The following is a 22,409-nucleotide window of genomic DNA, read 5'->3' as shown; positions in this document are numbered from 1 at the left end:
AAAAGGTGGTTTAACTATAAAATGTAATTTGGCCATAAAAGGGATAAAGTACTGTTTCATGCTACAAAGTGGATGAAGCTTGAAAACATGATACTAAGTGAAAGAAGCCAGTCACAGAAGACCATATATTTCATGATTCCATTTTTATGAGATGTCCATAATAGACAAATTGACACATATAGAAAGTAGGCAAGAGTTTTCTTGGTGCTGGCATGGCAGGGGGACAGGGAGTGGGAAAGATAATGAAAGGTGATTGATAATGAGTAGAGGGTTTCTTCTTGGGATGATGAGAATATTTAAAAATTAACTTGTGATGGTAGTTGCACAACTCTGTGAATATACTAAAAAACCATTGAATTTTGCATTTTGAATTGGTGAATTTTATGGTTTGTGCATTACGTCTCAAAAAAAACATTAAAAATCGGCTCAGGTCGTGATCTGAGGTCCTGGGATCAAGTCCTGCATCAGGCTCCCCACAGGAAGCCTGCTTCTCCCTCTGTCTATGTCTCTGCCTCTCTCTGTGTGTCTCTAATGAATAAATAAATAAAATCTTTTTAAAAAATAGACCCTTCCCTCAGTCTACATTCAAAAATAAGTTCCAAATGAATCAGGTGCCCAAAAATGTAATCCCTTAAGAAAAGGATTCTTTAAAAAAGACACAAAAACATTAATCATCAAGAAATATTTTAGTGAAATGCATTAAAATAAAAAGTTCTGTCTACAAAATAATCCAGGAGTAAAGTTAAAATAAATCACAGTAAGAATATATTTGCCAATGATATGTTTTAAAGAAAGATCCAGAATTTATAACCATCTCCAGCAAGCTTCATTAGTAATCAGGGAAATGCAGATCAAAACTATGGTTAAACACTGCTAACCACCAGACTGGCAAATATATTTAAGTCTGATGAGAAAGATAAATACTGTCTGGTTTCACTCATATGTGGAACCTAAAAATAAATAAATAAATAAACATACAAAAAGCAGAAAGAGATCTACAAATGGAGAGAACAAACTGATGGCTGCCAGAGGGAAGGGAGGAGGGGATGGACAAATGGAGGGAGGAGAGTGGGAGATAGAGTCCTCCAGTCCTGGAATGAATAAGCCACAAAGGCACAGCATAGGGAATGTAGTCAATGATGCTGCAATAGCGTGCTATGGTGACAGGTGGCAACTACACGTGCTCTGAGTGCAGCACAACGTATAAACTTGTCCAGTCACTATGTTGTACACCTGAAGCTAATGCAACATTTTGTGTCAACTATACTCAAATTTTTAAAAATTACAAAAAGAATACATTCAAGTTTGATAATACACAAAACAGTACTGAGTTGGCCCAACAATCCCACCCCCTTTAGCAGTATTGCCTAGAGAAATACTACTAAATAACTAACTAGTGTTCATGGTTACATTATTTAAATAGTGAAAAATTGCAATCAGTTAATATGTTCACAAGCAGGAGCCTTGTTTTAATTGGGATTTGTTCATCTAATGAAATATTACATGAAGTAATAGTTCTTTCATTTTACCAAATGGAAGCCTGCACAAGAGGACAATTCTAACCATGGTTTGACCACTGGGCTTCTCTAGTATGCATAAAAATTTAAAGTGAACGTATTCTTTGGTCTAGTACTCCCACTTTTACCAATTTTCCAAAAAGAGGCGATTATAACTAGTGACAGTAGGTACACGGCCACTCTGTCATTTTAAAAAATATTTATTTACATTTAAATACTCCATTTTATTTTTTTAATTTTTTTATTTATGATAGTCAGAGAGAGAGAGAGAGAGGCAGAGACACAGGCAGAGGGAGAAGCAGGCTCCATGCACCCGGAGCCGGCCGTGGGACTCGATCCCAGGTCTCCAGGATCGCGCCCTGGGCCAAAGGCAGGCGCCAAACCGCTGCGCCACCCAGGGATCCCCTAAACGCCCCATTTTAAAAACAAAAATACAGGGGTGCCAAGGTGGTGCAATCAGTTAAGTGTCTGACTCTTGATTTTGGCTCAGGTCATGATTTCAGGGTCTTGAGATTAAGCCCTGCCTTGCGTCTGCCTGAGATTCTCTCTCCCTCTTCCTCTGACCCTCCTCCCACTTGTATTCTAAACAAACAAATAAAATCTTAAAAACAAAAACACACATGTAATTTTTTTTAATTGGCTCTTTTCTGCTTCTTGGCCTCCCTGACCTATATGGCTCTCTCTGCCTGGATTCTTCAGGCTTTAGTGAAGAGCAGGTTGTTGAGAAATACTACCTGGACTGGAGTTCCAGTGCTGAGTTGACTTAGGGAGAGATTCTAATCTCATTGCTTCCGTTTTTTTCCAAAAATTGAATATAATAATAGCATTGAGCTCATAAGGTAGTTACAAAGATTAAATGTGGCCCCTATATGGAGAGCACTAGAGCAGTGTCTATAAGCACTTAATAAATTTCTGCCTTTACCATCATCATCATTGATATCACCATTATTATTAAATCTCTTTGTCCAGTCAACTCCTATTTACCTTCCATACTTTAGAGATCAGTTAAAATATTACTTTTCAAAGAAGTCTACCCTGGATCTCCATAATAAATTAGATATCGTAGGAACCTGTTCATTTTTGTACCCACATGTATTAAAATTTGTATTTTGTACGTGTATGTATTTTTATTTAACATTTGTTTGGTAGGGACACAAAAGTTTGGGCATTGGACAAACTCCACATTTGGACACAAAAGTTTCCTGAGGGTATGTTTGCTTCATCTTTTTATATACGTGGTCCTGTCTCAGGCGGACAAGGAATAGAAAGTGATATAGAGTCTGAGTATTTATTTACTGAGTGAATGAGCAGATGAACTATTTTATCATTGAATGGTATGCAGCCATCAAAATTATGTTTACAAAGAATTTACAGTGGAAAACGTTTTGGCCTGCTTGGTGGAAAAACTAAAAGGTACAAAGGTGTATATGTGATGTGACTCTAATGCCATATAAATAGCACCAAAGACAAACCTATATATTAGGGGACAACAAGAGAGGTATATGTTCACAATGTGTGCAACCACCTCAATCTACTTCAAAACATTTCATCATCCCCAAATAAAACCCTGTACCCATTGGGCTGTTATTCCCCACATTACCTTCCCCAGCTCCAGACACTACCAATTCGCTTTCTGTTTTCATGTCTGGTTTACTTCCCTTAGCATGGTGTCCTTCAGGCTCATCCATGTTGCACCATTTATCAATACTTCATTCTTTTTTATGTAACTGTATGTATATATCATGATTCGTTCATACATTCATCTGTTGATGAACATTTGGGTTGTTTCCATCTTTGGGTTATTGTGAACAATCACTGCTATGAACATTTGTGTATCAGTATTTGGCTATTGGCTTTCATTTTGGGGGAGATATCTATCTAGGACTGGAATTGCAGGGTCATGTGGTAATTCTATGTTTCTTTTTAGGAACTGTCACAATGTTTTCCAAAACTGATGTGCCATTTTACATTCCCACCAAGCAACGTAAGAGAGTTCCAATTTCTCCACATCCTCACCAACACTTATTATTTCTTTTCTTTTTTTTTTTTTTTTTTTAAAGGACTAGGGATCCTGGGTGGCGCAGTGGTTTAGCGCCTGCCTTTGGCCCAGGGCGCGATTCTGGAGACCCGGGATCGAATCCTACATCAGGCTCCCCCTGCATGGAGCCTGCTTCTCCCTCTGCCTGTGTCTCTGCCTCTCTCTCTCTCTCTCTGTGACTATCATAAATAAATAAATAAAAATTAATAAAATAAAATAAAATCTCCGCAATGATGGGCAATTTATAAAAAAAAAAAAAAAAAAAAAAAAGGACTAGGGATCCCTTGGTGGCGCAGCGGTTTGGCACCTACCTTTGGCCCAGGGCACGATCCTGGAGACCCGGGATCGAATCCCACGTTGGGCTCCTGGTGCATGGAGCCTGCTTCTCCCTCTGCCTATGTCTCTGCCTCTCTCTCTCTCTGTGTGACTATCATAAATAAATAAAAATTAAAATAAATAAATAAATTAAATAAATAAATAAATAAATAAAGGACTATAGCCATCTTAGTGGGTATGAACACTTCTATACCTAATGGGTGTCTCAATGTGGTTTTGATTTGTAATTCTCTGCTGACTAATGATGTTAAGCACCTTTTCATGTGCTTACTGGCCATTCGTATATCTTCTCTGGTGAGCCATGTCTTTAAGTGCTTTACCCATTTTTAAATGGGGTTGTTTGCCTTTTTGTTCTGGAGCTATAGGCATTCTTTGTACTTTCTGGAAACTAGACACTTAGCAGATACACAATTTGCGAATATTTCCTCTCATCCTATGGATTGTCTTTTCACTTTACTGGTAATATCTTTAATGCACAAAGGTTTTTAACTTTGATGAAGTCCAATTTTATTTTGGTTGTTGTTATGCCTTTGGTGTCATATCTAAGAATTCATTCAAAATCAGAGGTCATAAAGATTTACCTCTATATTTTCTTCTTCTTTGTTTTAAATACACACTTTATTAACCCAGGCAATACAACAAAACTTATTTTTAAAAAATTCAAACAATACAGAAAAATATAAATAAAAATTGTAGTTGCCGTTCTGTCCCATTGTACTTTCTTTGTTAAACTAAATACAATTTAATGTATGTACATCTTTAGAAATCTTTATGTATTTACAAACATGCACATGCATATGTATGTTTAAGAGGAGTGTGTATATAAATGGGATATTACTGTATATCCAGTCTTGCAATTTGTTTTCAACCTGATAGTATGTCATGGGGATAATTCTATGTTGATACATATAACAACTCTCCTACCTTATTTAATTGCTGCATATATTCCTTTGTAGGATTATATCATCATGTATTTAACTCTCTCCTTTTTCTAGAAAACTATGTTTTTCCAGTTTTTCACTAATCAACAAATACTGAAATGTACACATATATCTTTGTTTTGATATAGACCAGTGTGTGTGTGTGTGTGTATACAAGAAGGCTTGAGGCTAGATTTTTTGAGGTAGATTGTCTGGAGCTATATTTTCTTCTAAAAATTTTATTGTTTTAGCTCTTCTATTTACATCATTGATCCACTTTGAGTTCATTTTTATATACGCTGTGAGAAAGGGATCTGACTTCATTCTCCTGTTGTCCCAATGCCATTTGTTGAAGAGAATTTTCTTTCTCCAATTAGTGGTCTTGACACCCTGTTGAAAATTAATTGGAAGTAGGAGTTTATATCTGGACTCTCCATTATAGTCTGCTGATCTATAAGTCTGTTCTTATGCTAGTGCCACACTGTTTTAATTAATGTAGCTTTGAAGTATGTTTTGAAATCAGGAAACTGAAGTCCTCCAAAGTGTCTTTTTGTTGTTGTGACTATTCTTTTTTTTTTTTAGGATTGTTTTGGCCATTCAGGGCTCCTTGTAATTCCATATGAATTTGAGGATCAGCTTTACTGTTTTTGCAAAGGCAATTGAAATTTTGGAAGGAATTGCATTGTATCTTTTAGATAGTTTTGGGCACTACGGACATTTCAACAATGTTAAGTCTTACAGTCCGTGAACATGTATTGTCCTTCCATCTATTTAGGTCTTCTTTAATTCCTTTCTGCAATGTTTTATGGTTTCAGTACAAATATTTCACCTCGTTGGTTAAATTTATTTCCAGATATTTAATTTTTTTGATGTTATTGTAAATGTAATTGTTTTCATTTCCTTTTAAGATTGTTCATTGCTGGTATATAAAAATACAACTAATTTTTGTGCCTTGATTTTATTTTCTGCAATTTTGCTGAAGTTGTTTATTGGTTCTGGGAGATTTTTTTGTGGATCCCTTCAGATTTTCTATATATAGGACCATGTCATCTGTGAATACAGATAGTTTTACTTCTTCCATTCCAATTTGAGAATACAGATAGTTTTCTATCTTCCATCACTCACTGCCCACTCAGGGTGAGGCCTCAGTGATGCCCAGTAGTTCCTTTTCTTTCCTGATTTCTCTTAGAGGGGAGGCTTTTAGTCTTTTACCATTGAGTCTGATGCTAGCTGTGAAGTTTTACAAATCCTTTATGATGTTGAGGCAGTTTTCTCATATTTCTACTATTTTGAGCACTTTTGCTACAGAAGAGGATTGAATTTTGTCAAATGCTTTTTCTGTGTTGATTGAGATGAACGTATTTTTTTCTTCATTCTGTTAATGTTGTGTATGGCATTGGGGATTTTTCCTATATTGAACCACCATTGCATTCTTTGGATAAATCCTACATAGCCATAGAGTATAACTCTTTTATTTATTTATTTTTAAGATTTTATTTATTTATTCATGAGAGACAGGGAGAAGGAGAGGCGAGATAGGCAGAGGGAGAAGCAGGCTCCATGCAGGGAGCCTGATGTGGAACTCAATCCCAGGACTCCAGGATCATGTCCTGGGCCGAAGGCAGGTGCTAAACCGCTGAGCCACCCAGGGATCCCCAGAGTATAATTTTTTTAAAGTGCTGCTGGATTCAATTTACTTGTATTTTGTTGAGAGTTTTGCCTCTATATTCAGAAGATATAAGTCTGCAGTTTTCTGGTGGTGTCTTTGTCTGGCTTTGCTATCAGGGTAATTCTTGTTTCATAGAATGAGTTAGGAAATGCCCCCTCCTCTTCTATTTTTAGGAAGAATTTGAGAAAGACTGATGTTAATTTTTCTTCAAATGTTTGGTAGAACTTACCAATGAAGCCATCAAGTCCTGGACATCTATCTGTTGGGAGATTTTAAAATTTTTAATTTAATCTCTCTTTTTTTTTATAAACCATTTCAGATTTTCTACTTCTTCTTGAGTCACTTTTTGGTAATTTATGTTCCTAGGAATTTTTCTATTTCATTTCATTTGCCCATGTTAGTGAATTTGTTAGTGAACATTGTATATAATCTCTTCTAATCTTTTTTATTTTTGTAAATTCACTAATAATATCCCCCTTTCACCTGATTTTAGCTATTTATGTCTTTTCTTTTTTTCATAGTTAGCATAGCTAGAGGCGTGTCAATTTTGTTGATCTTTTCCAAGAGCTAACTTTGCTTTCAGCATGCATTATTTTAAATATATGTAATATACCTGCATTGCATTACAAGAATTGTCCTCCCCAAACTTATCTTTCCCCACTACCAAGAATTTATGGTTCCTGCAAAGCCAACAGCAGTTAGGCACATCTTCAACTAACCATACTTGGGAAGAGTCTATCTTCCATCACTCACTGCCCACTCAGGGTGAGGCCTCAGTGATGCCCTCCAATCAGAATCTCTGCCACATCCAGATTTGTGGGTTTCTTGTCATGACACCAGAACCTTCAAAGAACACTATGTGGGCTCTTTGCAGATGACCACAGCATTGTGCCCCTCCCAAGGACACCTCAGAAGCTATAGTCAGAAGGTAGATGATGTCAGAGGTGGGAGAAGAGTGACTATAGCCCTTAATGCCATATCTGAAACCTCATCCTGTAGGCAGTCACCCCATCCTCCTCTTACCACATCTTGGGTGGAGGGCAGGTGATGGCGGTGACAGTGAATTCTAGTTTCTGATTCCCCAGAACCAGCCCTCCACCCACTACTGCCATGTCCTGGGGGTCTCTAAAAATGCCTTCCAAAATGCTATGTCCTGACTCATCCCCAGCCATGGCTTCCTCCCCAGAGCTAAGGTCTGAGTCTAGTCACAGAGTAGTTTAGTAGTAGTTCTTCTGGGCTGTAGAAGAACAGAAGATTATCTCTCTACTACAGGTTCAAACAACATCCTCTTAAGTCACGTGAGAGGGCTTTTCAGCAACTGGATGTATTAAAGATCTTGACTTCACCTCTATTTTCCAAAGTTGATTTTTTCTCAAGGTATAGAAACATCCCATCTGCTACCTTTACACTTTCAGTTAATGGAGACTTAAATTACTTGTTTTTATGACTTTTTTCTTTCTTTTTTTTAAATTATCTATCCTTGTTTGTTCTTGGTTCACTGGAGATGGTGGCAAACTTTGAGAAGGAGAAAAATAAGTGCCCATCTTCTGTTACTTGGCACCTTCCCTTTCCAAAAACATTTGGTTTCTGGACTTTCTTGCTGCTGTGTTACTATGTCACTTGGGACAATAGCGGAAATATTTCATATTCTTTTTATTAAGGAAACATGACCAGAACATGTAGGAATGTATAAATGTGCTTTTTCTGTGGGTATCCTATTTGTCGAGATTAATGTTCTTAGCCAAAACTGAAGATGTAAAATCCTAGAACACGCTAATCTATTTTAGTAGGTCACCGGAAGCATGAAAACCATAGAAACCACAATCAACCAAAGCATCTGTGTTTAAAAAAAAAAAAGGCAAGAATTTATCTTTTAAAGGTGCCAACTGAACAAATCCATCACAGATAAGTAAGGGAGTTAGAAACAAGGGGAGTCATCAATGTAACCTGAGGCGAATGATAAACATTTCCTGACTTCTTGCCCTGGCAGCAATTCTTTCCAGCCACACTTTTCCCCATGTTTTTCTTTAGCTGAATATTGCCATCTGTGCAAGGGGAAAGAGATTCTTAGGACTAACTTTAAGCTTCAAATGTCTGACCCCTAATTTGCTGTTGACCTTCAGACTACAGATAAATAAGAACTCTTAACCTTCTCATGACTGGTGTTGGTCTGGTTCTTCCCTCTTCATTCAGGAAGCATGACCTTTTTTTATTTCTTTGATTTACAGAAACAAGTGTCCCCTTATCCCTGCCCCAGGACACCTAAAGGTGACCACAGCCATGCCTGCTATTGAGATAAGAGGCTGATGACACGCCTTCCCTCAACTCTACTCAAAAGATCATACCTTTCTCCCATACTGAGAATTTCAGTGCCAACAGGTGAACATGAAGCTTTCAAACTGCTGGAAAGCATTGTTCCTAACTCTCTTCGTGTGCATAAAGAATTCTAAGGTGTACTTACCCTGGTTCCCAATTTTCTGATTATCTGCATGGACCAGGTGAGAATATAGTGACCAAAAAAAAAAAAAAAAAGTTAGACTTGATAGCTGGTTACAACAAATAGAAATCTAGAAAGGACTCCTGGTTTGCACTGAGTATTTTGTTGTTGTTGTTGTTGTTGTTGTTGTTGTTGTTGTTAATTCCTATTTGTTGAATACCTTCTTTGTACCAGACACTGTACTAGCTGCTTTGTATCCATTTAAATCCCACAGACCCCAGAGGCCTTATTATATCTATTTTATAGTTAGGGAAATCAAAGCTTAGAAATTTGCCAAGGTCACAGCATAAGGATCCTGACCCAAGATCTGAGTTCCAGAAAATCTTTGGAGCCAAGTCAAGTGACTCAATGTTCCTGTAGGATCTGAGGAATATTCCTAAGTGTGGCTCCCTAAACTGCAAAATTTGTACTGTTAATGGCAATTTCTCTTTTTCTTTTCTTTTTTTATTGTGATAAAATAAGCATAAAGTATATTATGTTTATATAACATAAAATCTTACCATTTTAACCGTTTTTAAGTGTAAAGTTCAGTGGCATTAAATACATTTGTAATTTTTCCAACCATCATCACCGTCTATCTCCAGAACTCGTTTCATCTTGTAAAACTGAAACTCTGTACCCATTAAGCACTAACTCCCCATTAACCCCTCACCCTGGCACCTGGCAACCACCATTCTACTTTCCATCTCTATGATTTTGACTAAGTGTCTCACATATGATTCTAAGTGGAATCATCCTGTCTTTTTATGACGGGCTATTTCACTCAGCATAAGGTCCTCAAGGTTCTTCTGCGTTGTAGCAGGTGTCAGAATCTTCTCGTAAGGCTGAATAATATTCATTGTACATTGTATGCATGTACCACATTTTGCTCATCCATTCATCCACGGGTGGACAGTGGATTTCTTCAATGTTTAAGTTATTGTGAATAATAATATGGCTATGAACGTGAGTATATAAATATTTCTTCAAGACTCTGCTTTTGGAGCACCTGGGTGGCTCAGTTGGTTAAGTATCTGCCTTCAGTTCAGGTCATGATCTCAGAGTCCTGGGATTGAGTCTCGCATTGGGCTCTCTGCTCAGCAGGGTGTCTGCTTCTCCCTTTCACTCTCCCTCTGTGCTCTCTCTCTCTCAAATAAATAAAATCTTTTTAAAAAAGACTCTGCTTACATTTCTTTTGAGTATACAATCAGAAGTGGAATTGTTGGATCACATAGTAATTCTATTTTTACGTTTTTGGGAAACTACCATACTGTTTTGCACAGCAAATGTACCATTTTACATTTCCACAAGAGCACACAAGAGTTTCAGTGTCTCCACATCCTCTCCAATGCTTGTTATTCTCTGTTTTTTGGATTGCACCCATCTTAAAGGTAGTGCGGTGGTATCACATTGTAGCGCTGTTTTGCATTTCCCTCATGATCACTGGTGTTGAGCATAATGTGCTTATTAGCCATGCATGTATCTTCTTTGAAGAAATGTATTTTCGAGGCAGGTCCTTTGTCTAGTTTTGAATTGAGTTTTTGTTCAGTTACAGCCTCTCCTGAAAAATATCCCATACATTTGAGAAGAGTGCATGTGCTATTGTTCTTGGGTAGAGTATCCTGTATCTGTCTGTCAGATCCAGCTGGCTTATTGTGCTGTTCAAGCCCTCTGCTTCCTGACTTATCTTCCATCTGGGTGTTCTATTTGTTATCAAGAATGGGGTGTTGAAATCTCCAACTGTTATTGTGCAACTGTCTTTTCTCCCCTTCAGTCCTGTCAGTTTTTGCTTCATATATTTTGACGATCTGTCATTAGGTGTAAATGTAGCTGTTATATCTTCTGGCTGTATTGAACTCTTTATTAATATATAATATCTGCCTTTGTCTCATAATCTTTTTTACTGATTTTTTAAAAGATTATATTTATGTATTCATGAGAGACGTACAGAGAGAGAGGCAGACACACAGGCAGAGGGAGAAGCAGACTCCATGCAGGGAGCGATGTGGGACTCGATCCCGGGACTCCAGGATTACACCCTGAGCTGAAGGCAGGTGCTTAACAGCTGAGCCACCCAGGCGTCCCCAATCTTTTTTTATTTAAAATCTATTTTATTATTATAGTTATATTAGTATATTAGTATAGTTATCCTTGTTCTCTTTTGTTTCACATCTTTTGGTAAATATTTTTTTCCATCCTTTCACTTCCAATATATTTGTATGTTTGGATCAAAAATGAGTCTCTTGTTGACAACATATAGTTAGATTGTGTTTTGTTTTGTCTTGTTTTGTTGTTATTCATTCTACCATTCTCTATCTTTTGATTGGAGAATTTAATACATTTACATTTAAAGTAATTACTGTTCAGGAGGGACTTAATTCTGTCATTTTGCCATTTTTTTCTATGTGCATACTTACAGCTTTTTTGTCCCTCATTTCCTGCACTGCTGTCTTCTATTGTGTTTGGTTGATTTTTTTTTTGTAGTGAAATGCTTAAGTTCTTTTTTATTTTCTTTTGTGTATATTCTAAAGCTATTTTCCTTGTGATTACCATAGGGATAGCATATACCAACTCAAAGTAATAGTAGTCTAATTTAAATTTATACCACCTTAATGTCAACAACACACAATACTCTGCTCTTTACAGCTCTGTCCTCTGCCTTCACCTCACACATCTTTATATATTGTGTGCCAAGGGGAGGAGTTGGGGGATTGGTAGCTGCTAATGTGCCAAAAACTATAATCTACCAAAGTTAACTGCAGCTGATCATCCAAGCCTTCCCCTGACAGCTGTGGCTTTTAGTACATTCCAGAGTTCCAGAATAGTTAGATTAGACAGATGCTGTCAGTGCATTTGTTGTCTGGGTAGGGAGAGAGACTTCTGATGCTTCCTATGCCACCACCTTCCCAGAATCTCTGTGCTGTTTTCTTTTAGAAAAACTTCTTTCTGAGAAGTGGGACCTATAATAACTGAGGCCCTTCTCAATAAGGACATCTCTGATACAAGAGACCATTTTGCATTCCCTTTTCAATAAAAATCTCTGCCTAAATAAAATTTCCAATCAGACCCCAAATCCATGATGTCGCTGAAGCCAGTGTGCATGGTCACATAAAACTCATCTTGTTTTCCACAACAGTCCCCTTGTTAAAATCAAGTTCTGCTCATCTCATGCAAATTATCACTTGTAGAAGAGAAAGGAAGATTTCCTGATAGAGGGACTCACAAGATAAAGAAGCCCAGAGTCATTAGACACAGGAGCAGATGTACCCTGTACATCTGCTTGACTCACACTCACGGTTGCATAAGTAAGATTTCAAAATTAATATTACTCTGGAGACCTCAACCTAGTGTACAATGCTCCTGGTTGGAAAAGAAGAACTATATCATTCTTTTTTTTTTTTTCTCAGATCTTTACCATTACTTGCCGTTGTATCTCCGCCTTCTTTTCTGCAGGAAACATTATTTCCTACTTCTGCACACCAAGTTTCTACCTCTAGATCTGTTTGTTCAGTTGCTGTGAAGCCTGACCTTCCAGTGCCACTTGGAAGAAGCCATCCACTGGTGAGTTGTGGGTGCTTTTTCCATTATTTTATGAATCACAGGCTCAAAGTATCCCAATACTGGAGAAGCAGGGACTGGGAGCACCCTGAAGGTTGCATAGCTCCGGACCCTGAGGGATGGTTCTTGGGGGTAGAAAAGGGTGGAGGGTGGTGTCTGTATCAGAAATGTTGTAGAGGCCCTGATGGCAGTGAACAAGGGCAGAGCAGAGTGAGACCATCCCATAGGGCTCAGGTGAGAGGACAGTATGCTAAAGAGGACAGTCAGGAAAGTAAGGACACTCAGGCTTCTCAGCAGTTTCTCCTCTCACTCAATCCCTGCCAGCCCCTTAGGGCTTTAAAGAGCTGGAACTTTCTATCCAAAATACTCCCCCTCCCTCCTCCAGTCCATATATGTGATGGTCCAGGCCCTAAACCAAAATGGACTTCTTGCCTCAATTGAGAAGGCCCACAGGGTCTGAAGTGAGGAATCTACTTTTCCGACAGGCAGCTTTGAATTGATTAAGGAAGTATTCTGACACTTAAAAGTGACACCTTGCAAGTGTCTGCTGTGCCAGGAGTTAGATGTGCTGGAGGGACTGGGGAAAAGTAGTAGAGGAGGAGGTGGCTGGTGGTTGAGAAACCAGTGTAGGTAAACAACAAAGCAGAGAGAACACACGGTGGAAGTGGTCAGGGCAATTCGCCCCCTCTCACCATACCTTCTCCCCCTATCTGAATCACCAGAGGGTCTAGGCTGTGCATTTCTGACTATCAGACTTCCTGTGATACTGAAGCCCAGCATTTGAAAACCACTGGTCCAGTGCATACTTTCCCGTCCAGATGTGGAGGTTAGCCCTGTGGTTGGTTACAGAGCAGCCCAGAGGGTGTGCTGCACTTAAGGGGATATGTGCAAGGATACCCAAAATTTTAGTCTTTATACGATCTCACACTGGATTACCTGGGAGGCTAGTCCACAGTGGGACATTGTGTTTCTTGGTAACTTGCAGCCTGCTGGTTCTCTGTCAATCACTTACTAAAATGGTATTTATTTAGCAGCCTCTAAGTGCCAGATCGGACTCTGGGGCACCAAGACACCTTATTGCAAGACAAAGGTCTTGGCTCCTGTGGAGCTTATTTGTGTGTGTGTGTGTGTGTGCTGTGCACGCACACACCTCTGCACACATAGGTGGGGAATGCTTGTATGGGTGAATATGTGGGTTTTAAGTCTAAATGCCAAAGAAGTTCTGTTGAGGGCATGGAAGCATATCTACAAAATTGTTATCTATTCTATATCCATCCCTGCTCTCCCAGACTGGAGATAGGAGCTCCTGAGGTCTTTTGTAACAGAAAACCCCAGATCCAAAATCCAGCTTAGCTATTGCTTGTTTTGTGAGTTTGGGAAAGTCATTTAACTTGTCTTTGTTTAAATTTTGAATTACTTAACTTGTAAAATGTATAAACACTTGCTCACAAAATTTTTGCAAATATTCAACTAATTAATGTATGCAAAGTATTCAGCACAGCACCTGGAGCTTTAGGTGCACATAATTAATGATCATTGCTGTAATTCTTTAGGTGGATACTACCCCGCCCCTCAGACCTTGATTAGAGGTCTTATTTAGTTTCTGCAGATTTCCAAGAATCTGGCTCAGTGAAATGCAAGATCTATGAGATGAATCAATCATAAGAAAAATAGGAGAATAAGGTGTGTACAAAGATAAAAACCAATTCACAGTCACTAACAAGAAAGAAAAAAAAGAATATTCTTTTTTCTTTTTTTAAAAAAAGATTGTATTTATTTATTCATGAGAGATACAGAGAGAGAGGCAGAGATATAGGCAGAGGGAGAAGCAGGTTCCCTGCAAGGTGCCTGATGCAGAACTCAATCCCAGGACCTTAGGATCATGACCTGAGCCAAAGGCAGACGTTCAACCACTGAGCCACCCCGGTGCCCCCCCCCAAAGAATATTCTTGAGAATCAAGCCTAATGATGTTAGATGTCATACTTAGTATAAAGGCTTTCATGCATTCTTTCAATGAATATTTATTGGTGTTTCCTTCAGCCAGATAATATCATAAGAGCCAGAGACAGAAACATAATCTGGACTTCAAGGGGCACACAGTGTGTGGGAGATCATGTGATAAGGGCTTGTTTAAAGGCATGCACGGTGTTAAGAGATGATTCGATTGATTAGAGGAGGCAGGCTTGTCTCCACAGAGAAGGAGAATTTGAGCAAGAGGCACTGGCGGATGACTAGGAGCTCACCAGGCATTTTACACAGAGCGGGCAAGTGTATGCAAAAACCACAGAAGCTGGTGAGTTTGCAGGAAAATAGACAGAAGATGGTCAGGGTGGGAGCACAGGACCTGGGGTTTGAGAAGTGACTGGCGATAAAGCTGGGAAGATGTGAGTGTAGAAAAGACGGACGAGTGGTCTGGGCATTGCCTTTGAGGTCCACCACTTCAAATGCATGGGACCACTGCAGTTCTCAGGTGAGAAGCACCCGCACAGTCCCATTGCAGTGTTGGGGAAGGCAGGTTGAAAGGAGTATGGTCAAGAATAAGCTGTAAGCAAGGCAAGACCATAGCAAAGATGAAAGTGGGGAGCATTTAAGGCAAGGCAGTGGCAGCTGACAGAAATGTAGAGGGGCTGAACCTGGAGGTGTTTATGAGTCAGAATTCATGTGGCAATATTAGTGACAGTAGCACAGAGCACGTTGTCATGCCAGGTGCTGCACTGAGTCCTTATCTCCGTCCATCTTCATGGCCACTCAGCATAATTAATGTTTTAGACATAAAAAAGGGGGGAGGGGTTAAAGAAGTAATTAGCCCCAAATGCCACAACTTGTAAGCCGGAGGGTTCACATCTGGGTCTGTTGGCCCCTAAAGTCTGCCCCTAACCTTCTGAAGAGGAGGGGACCCGAGACAATGCCCAGTCTAGCTTCCTAGACGCTGGAGTCAAGGACATTAGCCAAGATAAAGAGTCCATTAGCTGAAGCACATTTCTGGGGATGTTGAGTTTAGGGTGGGTTTAATTGGAGGTACCTGTGTGATACCCACTTTGCTCACTGCTGTATCGCTAGTTACCTAGAACAGAGTAGGGCTCACGGTAGATGCTCAGTAACACTGGCTAAATGGGGAGCTATGCAGGAGGCTGTAGAGGAAGTGATGGGGAATTCAACTTCAAGATGTAGGGGTTGAAAGGTGGGACCGGAAAGCAGAGCTTTGGGCTGCATTGGCACTCAGGGGGCCTGACACCCTGCAATTAGACAACAGGACCCAGCAAGCACTTCAGAGCGAGAATAAAGAGGTAGCAGGTAAAGAGGTGGCAGCAAAGGATGGTGGTGCCCGGGGCTTCTCTCAGTGCGGGCAGGTGAAGGAGACACCAATAGAGAAAATGAATGAGGCAAGAGGCAGGGGCTAACCTCCTAGAAGCCAAATGAGTTTTAAATGGAAGAACTTCGCAGAAGGATCCAATGTCTCGCAGAGGATGAGGCTGAAGCAGAGCCAGGGCAGTCAGAAGTTGGGTAGTGTTTGCAAACGTTCCAGGAAAGAAAGCTTCGGTGGGGATGTGGAGGCAGAGAGTTGAAAGGGGAGTCAGTGAGAAGGCTTTCAGCTGCAAGTAACAGAACACAGGATTCACAGGAGCTTAAAAACAAGGACTTTTTTTTTTTTTTTTTTTTTCAAAAACTCAGAGGATGGGCAGTTCAAGGCTGGGCTTACGACTTGGTGGTGTTGGGACTCAGCCTTGTGTTGTTGCTCCAGTTCTCTGAGTCTTTTGTTCAGGGCCCCCAACACCAAGCCCTCACTAGACAAGCGCCAGAAGCAGAAGGGTCAGGCCCGGGCTTCCGGTGCATCTCTCCTGTCAGAGCAGAGCATTCCTGGAGGCCCCCTCACAGATCGCCCTTCCTCAGGTCACAGGCCTGTGTGCCCCCTGCAGAGGAGGCAGAGAGGCAAGTGTGCAGCGCGGGGGAACTGTATCATGAGAAGTCGGATCCTCCAAGAAGGCCCAGCCTGTTGAGAAATGGCTGGTGGGGAGAGACAACGAGCATCTGCTCCCAGGAGTAAAGGGAAGTGACCAGCCAGCATGAGAGCTTTCCAGGCTGTGGCTGCAGAGCAAAGACAAAGACTGGGCCATCGCTGAAGCGGAGCCAGGCTATTTTGCAGGTCAGGGATGGCAGCCCTTACGTGACGTGTTATCATTTTGTTCCCTGATTACAGGTCGGAGGAAGATGGGTGACAATGGCACCTTCTCCCAGGTCAGCCACAACATGCTGTCCACATCGCATTCTCTGTTCACAACCAACATCCAGGGCAGCGATGAACCCACCACCATTTACGACTATGATTACAGCGCGCCCTGCCAGAAGAGCAGCGTGAGACAGGTCGCCGCCGGGCTCCTGCCTCCGCTCTACTCACTGGTGTTCATCTTTGGCTTCGTGGGCAACATGCTGGTCGTCCTCATCCTCATCAACTGCAAAAAGCTGAAGAGCATGACTGACATCTACTTGCTCAATTTGGCCATCTCGGACCTGCTCTTCCTTCTCACCATCCCATTCTGGGCCCACTACGCCGCGAACGGGTGGCTCTTGGGGGAGGTGATGTGTAAGTCATTCACGGGGCTATATCACATTGGGTATTTTGGCGGGACCTTCTTCATCATCCTCCTGACCATAGATAGGTACCTGGCTATCGTCCACGCTGTGTTTGCTTTAAAGGCCAGGACGGTCACCTTTGGGGTGGTGACAAGTGGGGTCACCTGGATGGTGGCCGTGTTTGCCTCTCTGCCCAGGATCATCTTCACTACAGTGCAGATAGAAGATTCCTTTTCCTCCTGCAGTCCTCAGTTTCAACAAGCATGGAAGAATTTCCATACAATAATGAGGAGCGTCTTGGGCCTGGTCCTGCCCCTGCTGGTCATGGTCATCTGCTACTCGGCCATCCTCAAGACCCTGCTCCGCTGTCGAAACGAAAAGAAGAGGCACAAGGCCGTGAAGCTCATTTTCGTGATCATGATTGTTTACTTCCTTTTCTGGGCTCCCAACAACATCGTCCTTCTCCTGAGCACCTTCCAGGAGTCCTTTAACGTGAGCAACTGTAAGAGCACCAGTCAGCTGGACCAAATCATGCAGGTTACAGAGACCCTCGGGATGACCCACTGCTGCGTCAACCCCATCATCTACGCCTTCGTCGGGGAGAAGTTTAGAAGGTATCTCTCCTTGTTTTTCCGAAGGCACATCGCCAAACACCTCTGCAAACAGTGCCCTGTCTTCTATGGAGAGACTGCAGATCGAGTGAGTTCCACATACACGCCTTCCACAGGGGAGCAAGAGGTCTGGGTTGGCTTGTAAATGAGTAGCAGTTTGTTTCTTACTTTAAAGGGGGGATGGCAATCTGTACATAATAAGCCTCGACGGTCTATTGCTGAAGAGAGGCCTGTGAGTCTCTGAAGTGAGTCCCCGGGGCCTCAGGGTATGGAGCACCACCTACAGACTTCGTCCCTCGCTGTGTAGCCAATGCGCACTCAGGGGATATTCCAGAACAACCGTGGATAGAGACTGACTTCTCCAGCAAGCTCCTCCCAGTTCCTGGAAAACACCACATCTGGAAAACACCACATCTGGAAAACGCTTCTGTGCTTCCCTGAGCCTTCACCTTTGATTGCTTCTCTGGCTCGGCAATGTTATACCTTTGGTCAGGGGCCCAGCTGGACACTGACGGATGGCATGAGGGCATGTGGGGTCAGGGCTGAGTGCCAGGGGGAGGGGGGTGTGGTCAAGGTGTGAGCCTGGGAGAGGAGGATGGCAAGGGCTTCCCTGAGCCCAGCCAGACAGCCCCGCCTCCCACCCTTGTTAGCTTGGAAGGCCTCACCTGCTCAGGGAGAGCTTGGGGACTGCAAAACTCTCTGACAGCTTCATTTGGGTCTGATCGTCCTCTTCTGTGTAAATACACGATCCATTTTTTCTTTGTTGGTGATTTATTTGTGACAACCACGCACCCTACATTTGAAATGTGTTAAGTATCAGGCACTACTGTTGACGTGCGTCTTTAAGCCACATCCCCCTATGTAAAAATGTATGAACAGTTTTGTTTATAAAATAGGTGTCAGCTATGATGAGATGAAAAATAAGCTCTTGTTTGCTGTGCCCAGGGAAAGGAGAGGTTTGCTGGTAGTGATGGGGAGAAGGCGTGAAGGCAGATGAGACCCTGCCTCAGGAGGGCAGGGGCTGTAGTGAGAGCTCAGGAGGATGTGTGAGGCCCAGCCCAGCAATGTTTCCAGAATCAGCTAGGAGAAGAGGCCAGGAAGGATGCGTCAGAACCATAGAAGCCCCAGGTCTTTGGATCTGCCTGCTTCCTGCCACCCTGGCCCCATCTGTCACCTCACCCCCAGCCCCCAGCCCCATCTCCTGCCCAGAGGACTGCCCTACACCTGAGCCACTTCGTGGAGGTCCAGAAGAGTAGCCTTGGGGAGTATAAAACGGTACAGCCAGAACCCTCAGGGGGCCCTGGAGAGGGGGGCAAATATGTGGGGGCCCTGGGATGTATTGCCAGGCTGGACAAGGAGCCAAGACGTGAGAGAAGTCCTTGCCTTAGAAGTCATATGCCAGCCTGTGAATCTCGGGATCTAACCAGATGGGGCAAAGCTACACAAGAAAGACTCTGGATGGGTCGGGGAAGTGTTTTTCAAACTCCCTTCGAGCCCCTCATTTTTGGATACAGACATAGAGTTTGCATATGTTAAAAAAATCATAATAAAGTAAAACACAGAAGTAAAGCTGAAACTATAACTTACAAATGGGGCAGAGTATCATTTTAAGAGTTGCTATTATGTCCAGCCTGAAAATACCATATTAGTCCTAGAGAGAACTCTGGTTGTGAGCTTAAAATGTTGGAGCCTGTGGTATGTTTGGGAGACTACCAATTCAACATAAATAGTTGATCAGAGAGTCCGGTGTCTGCGGTCTACTGCCTACTAGCTTATGATGACGTAGAGTCTAACTGGGACCATTTGGATCGTAGCACGCACTCCACAGGTCGTATCTTGGCCTTGCTGCCTCAATCCTTGTGTGTCATTATGATGCCTAGGAAGTCATGGATCTAATCATGTTCAAATGCTTCAGTGCTTTGCAGACCATTCATGTACAAACTGTCTGGTTGGGTGTGGGAACTCCTAAATCACACTGACCCCTAATCAAACTTTTAAACTCGATTTGTAAAGGAAGGGAGTTGGGTCACTAAGTCAGCAAAGACTTTTGTCTTGGCTGAACCAAGTTAAGAACGGGCACACATGTTACCCAGTGTATTTCTGATATGACCCAAGCAGGAAACACAGGACTTCTGGAACCTGGCAGCTTGGGAACTGTAAGTGACAATGGTTCCCCTTTCCTTCTTTGTGGCTAGAGGTTTCAGAAAGAAGTGTGTATCTTTGGGGTTAGGGAGAGCATGCTTCACTTTCCAATATCTGTAGCATCCTAATGAATGCATGAAAGTTTGTTTGGATGATGAAATGTAAATATTGGGGTTATTTTTGTTTTTTGTTTTTTGTTGTTGTTTTTTAAAGATTTCATTTATTTATCATGAGAGGCAAAGAGGAAGACAGAGACATCGGCAGAGGGAGAAGCAGGCTCCATGCAGGGAGCCCAATTTGGGACACATCCCAGGACTCCGGTAACATGCCCTGAGCTGAAGGGAGATGCTCAACCACTGAGTCTCCCAGGGGTCCCAATCTTGGGGTTTTTTAAAGCTATGATTTGGAAAATAAAGTAATGCCCTAACTACATTGTTGTTTACAAAATTATCTGATTAGGACTCCCCCCTGCTGCACCCCCACCACAGGCTCTGGCAACCACTATTCTGTTCTATACATCCATGATTCTATTTTAGATAACTCATAGAAGTGGAATTGTGTAGCTTTTGTCCTTCTATGATGGTTTTATTTCACCCAGCATAATGTCCCCAATGCTCACCCATGTTGCTGCATATGGCAGGACATCATTCTTTATAAGGGCAAATAAAATATTCCATTGCATGTATATGCTGCATCTAGTTTATACATTTATTAATGTGCATAAAATTTCAGTTATACAAGGTGAAACATTCCAAACACCTGCTGACAACGTTGTACGTGTTGATGCAATACTGTATTGTACACTTAAAAATCTGTTAAGAGGGTAAATGGCATGTTAAGCATTCTAACCATAATAATAATAATAAAAACGGCCTATTTTGTTATTCTGTGGTGTGGTAGATTGTCTTACTGTTCATCACTTTTCACTCCTTCCCTTGTGTGATGACACATGTCTGTCCTTGCGGTGTGACTTGCAGTGTGCCCTACAGGTGTCCTCCCCTGCCCTATCCATGGGAGGCTCGGCCACCAAAGAGTGAGCAGAAGTGCCATCTGTTTCATCTACACAGAGTAGTAGAAGTGACTGGGCTGAGGCTCTACTCTCCATGCTCAGCCACGGGAAGGTCCACCCCAGGCAACGCCAGGTCCCATAAAGAGCCATCAAGAAGACACAGAGAACAGAACCAGAGCCCTGAACACAAGAGGTCCATGTTTGCTCTTTTAAGCCACTGTGGTGGCTGCTTGCCGAGAAGCACAGAGGCCAATTAGTACATACAGTGCATAGTGGCTTCATAAATGCAAATTGGAAAAGTATCCATTTGTCATTCCATCATGGAATTTGGTGTGGCAAACACACCTGAGGATCTATCCTGTACTGGTCTGGGTCCGGTACATAAAGATGGCTGTGTTAATTCCCATGTTCTTAGATCCCTCTAAGTGCAGGGACAGGGAGAGTAGGAGGGGCAGAGAAAGGGGAGCCCAGAGGAGAGAGTCACTAACTCAATGAAGGTCCTACATCACCATAGTAATAGCTACCATAGGTTTTATTGCCACCAGAGAATCCACCACATAAAAGCTGCCTACTATCTCCATTTCTAGCAGTGGGAGCCTGGTCTTCTTTATCCCAAGGTGAATGTTTGAGTGGGCTGAATCAAGCAGATATCAGGGAAGATAAGCATCCCCAGGGATGGGTGGCTTAAGACTTCTGGTGGAGCCACCTCCTGGGAATGAGCCACCCAGACCCCATCTTCTCGGCTTTGCCTTTTCACATTATTAGGATTTCCCTAACAAGTTGAAATGGCTTCGGGGTGGATTACCAGTAGCAGCAGCAATGGGCACCAAGAGGAAGCTGGTCAGAGAGAAGAAGTCTCTGGGCTGGCATGAAGATGATCACTAGGAATCTAGGGAAGGACTGGCCCTGCGTTTGGTGAGTGACTGAGGCTAGAAATGTCTTCAGACATTGTTACTTTGACACTATGTTTGTGACTTGACCCAGGGGTGTTCTCCTGTCCTCAGGACCTCCTTGTAGCCTTGCTGCTATGCCTTGTCTCCTCTCTCTCCTCTCTCCAATAACCTCTTCGCCTGCTCAGCCAGCTTGCTGTCTAGTGGACGCCCCTCCCAGCAAGGAGATGCTGGCCTCCCCTTTTTGCAAGTCCCCATCCTTCACCTGATTGTCTCAGACTCTGTGCCCTTGGATTAGAGGAGAAGACTCCCTGCCACCCACCTTCCGCATCAAGCCCACCCATTTCTACAACCCATTCCGGCACACGTTTGTCTCCTTATAGGACAGGGGTGGGAGAAGTTGACATGGCAACCATGGGCACAGAGCTGATTCTTTCACCCTAGGAAACCTCTAGGAAGATGTGTGACCCCAGGTGTCAGTGGTTTTCCTTAGAACTCTAAGGTGCTTAACACCTCTCTGCCCTCAGCCTCAGGCCATAACTGCCAGTTCTAGGGCAACAGGAAAGGTCCTGCATGATATCCTGTTTTGCACAGAGTTGAATACAGAGGTCAGGTGGATCCAATCCGAAGTCACAATGGGCCTATTGCACACCTGAATCAGTGCACTGCA

General features: G+C 42.2%; 1 protein-coding gene across 3 annotated transcripts; it reads left to right on the top strand.

Moving 5' to 3' along the window:
• The first annotated feature begins 12,144 nt into the window (after positions 1-12,144).
• On the top strand, positions 12,145-20,724 carry LOC140610428 (C-C chemokine receptor type 2-like). 3 transcript variants are annotated; one of them, XM_072786508.1, is made up of 3 exons: positions 12,145-12,261; positions 12,410-12,517; positions 16,714-20,724. In XM_072786508.1, the coding sequence occupies exon 3, from the start codon at positions 16,725-16,727 to the stop codon at positions 17,841-17,843; it is 1,119 nt and encodes a 372-aa protein (XP_072642609.1). In that variant the 5' UTR covers positions 12,145-12,261; positions 12,410-12,517; positions 16,714-16,724; the 3' UTR covers positions 17,844-20,724. The 3 variants fall into 3 exon arrangements, with proteins under 3 accessions (XP_072642609.1, XP_072642608.1, XP_072642610.1); XM_072786507.1 differs by having other exon boundaries at positions 12,174-12,261; positions 12,364-12,517; XM_072786509.1 differs by lacking the exons at positions 12,145-12,261; positions 12,410-12,517 and adding an exon at positions 14,679-14,808 and having other exon boundaries at positions 16,714-18,102.
• The last annotated feature ends 1,685 nt before the right edge of the window (positions 20,725-22,409 follow it).

Source organism: Canis lupus, chromosome 19 (assembly GCF_048164855.1).
Source record: "Canis lupus baileyi chromosome 19, mCanLup2.hap1, whole genome shotgun sequence".
Lineage (NCBI taxonomy): Eukaryota > Metazoa > Chordata > Mammalia > Carnivora > Canidae > Canis > Canis lupus.
Note: the sequence above shows the minus strand (reverse complement) of the source record. Positions and strands in the feature narration are given on the sequence as shown.

What these genes read in the sequence shown, in the direction of transcription:
- LOC140610428 (XM_072786508.1), top strand. Translation starts at nt 16,725, where the DNA reads ATGGGTGACAATGGCACCTTCTCCCAGGTCAGCCACAACATGCTGTCC.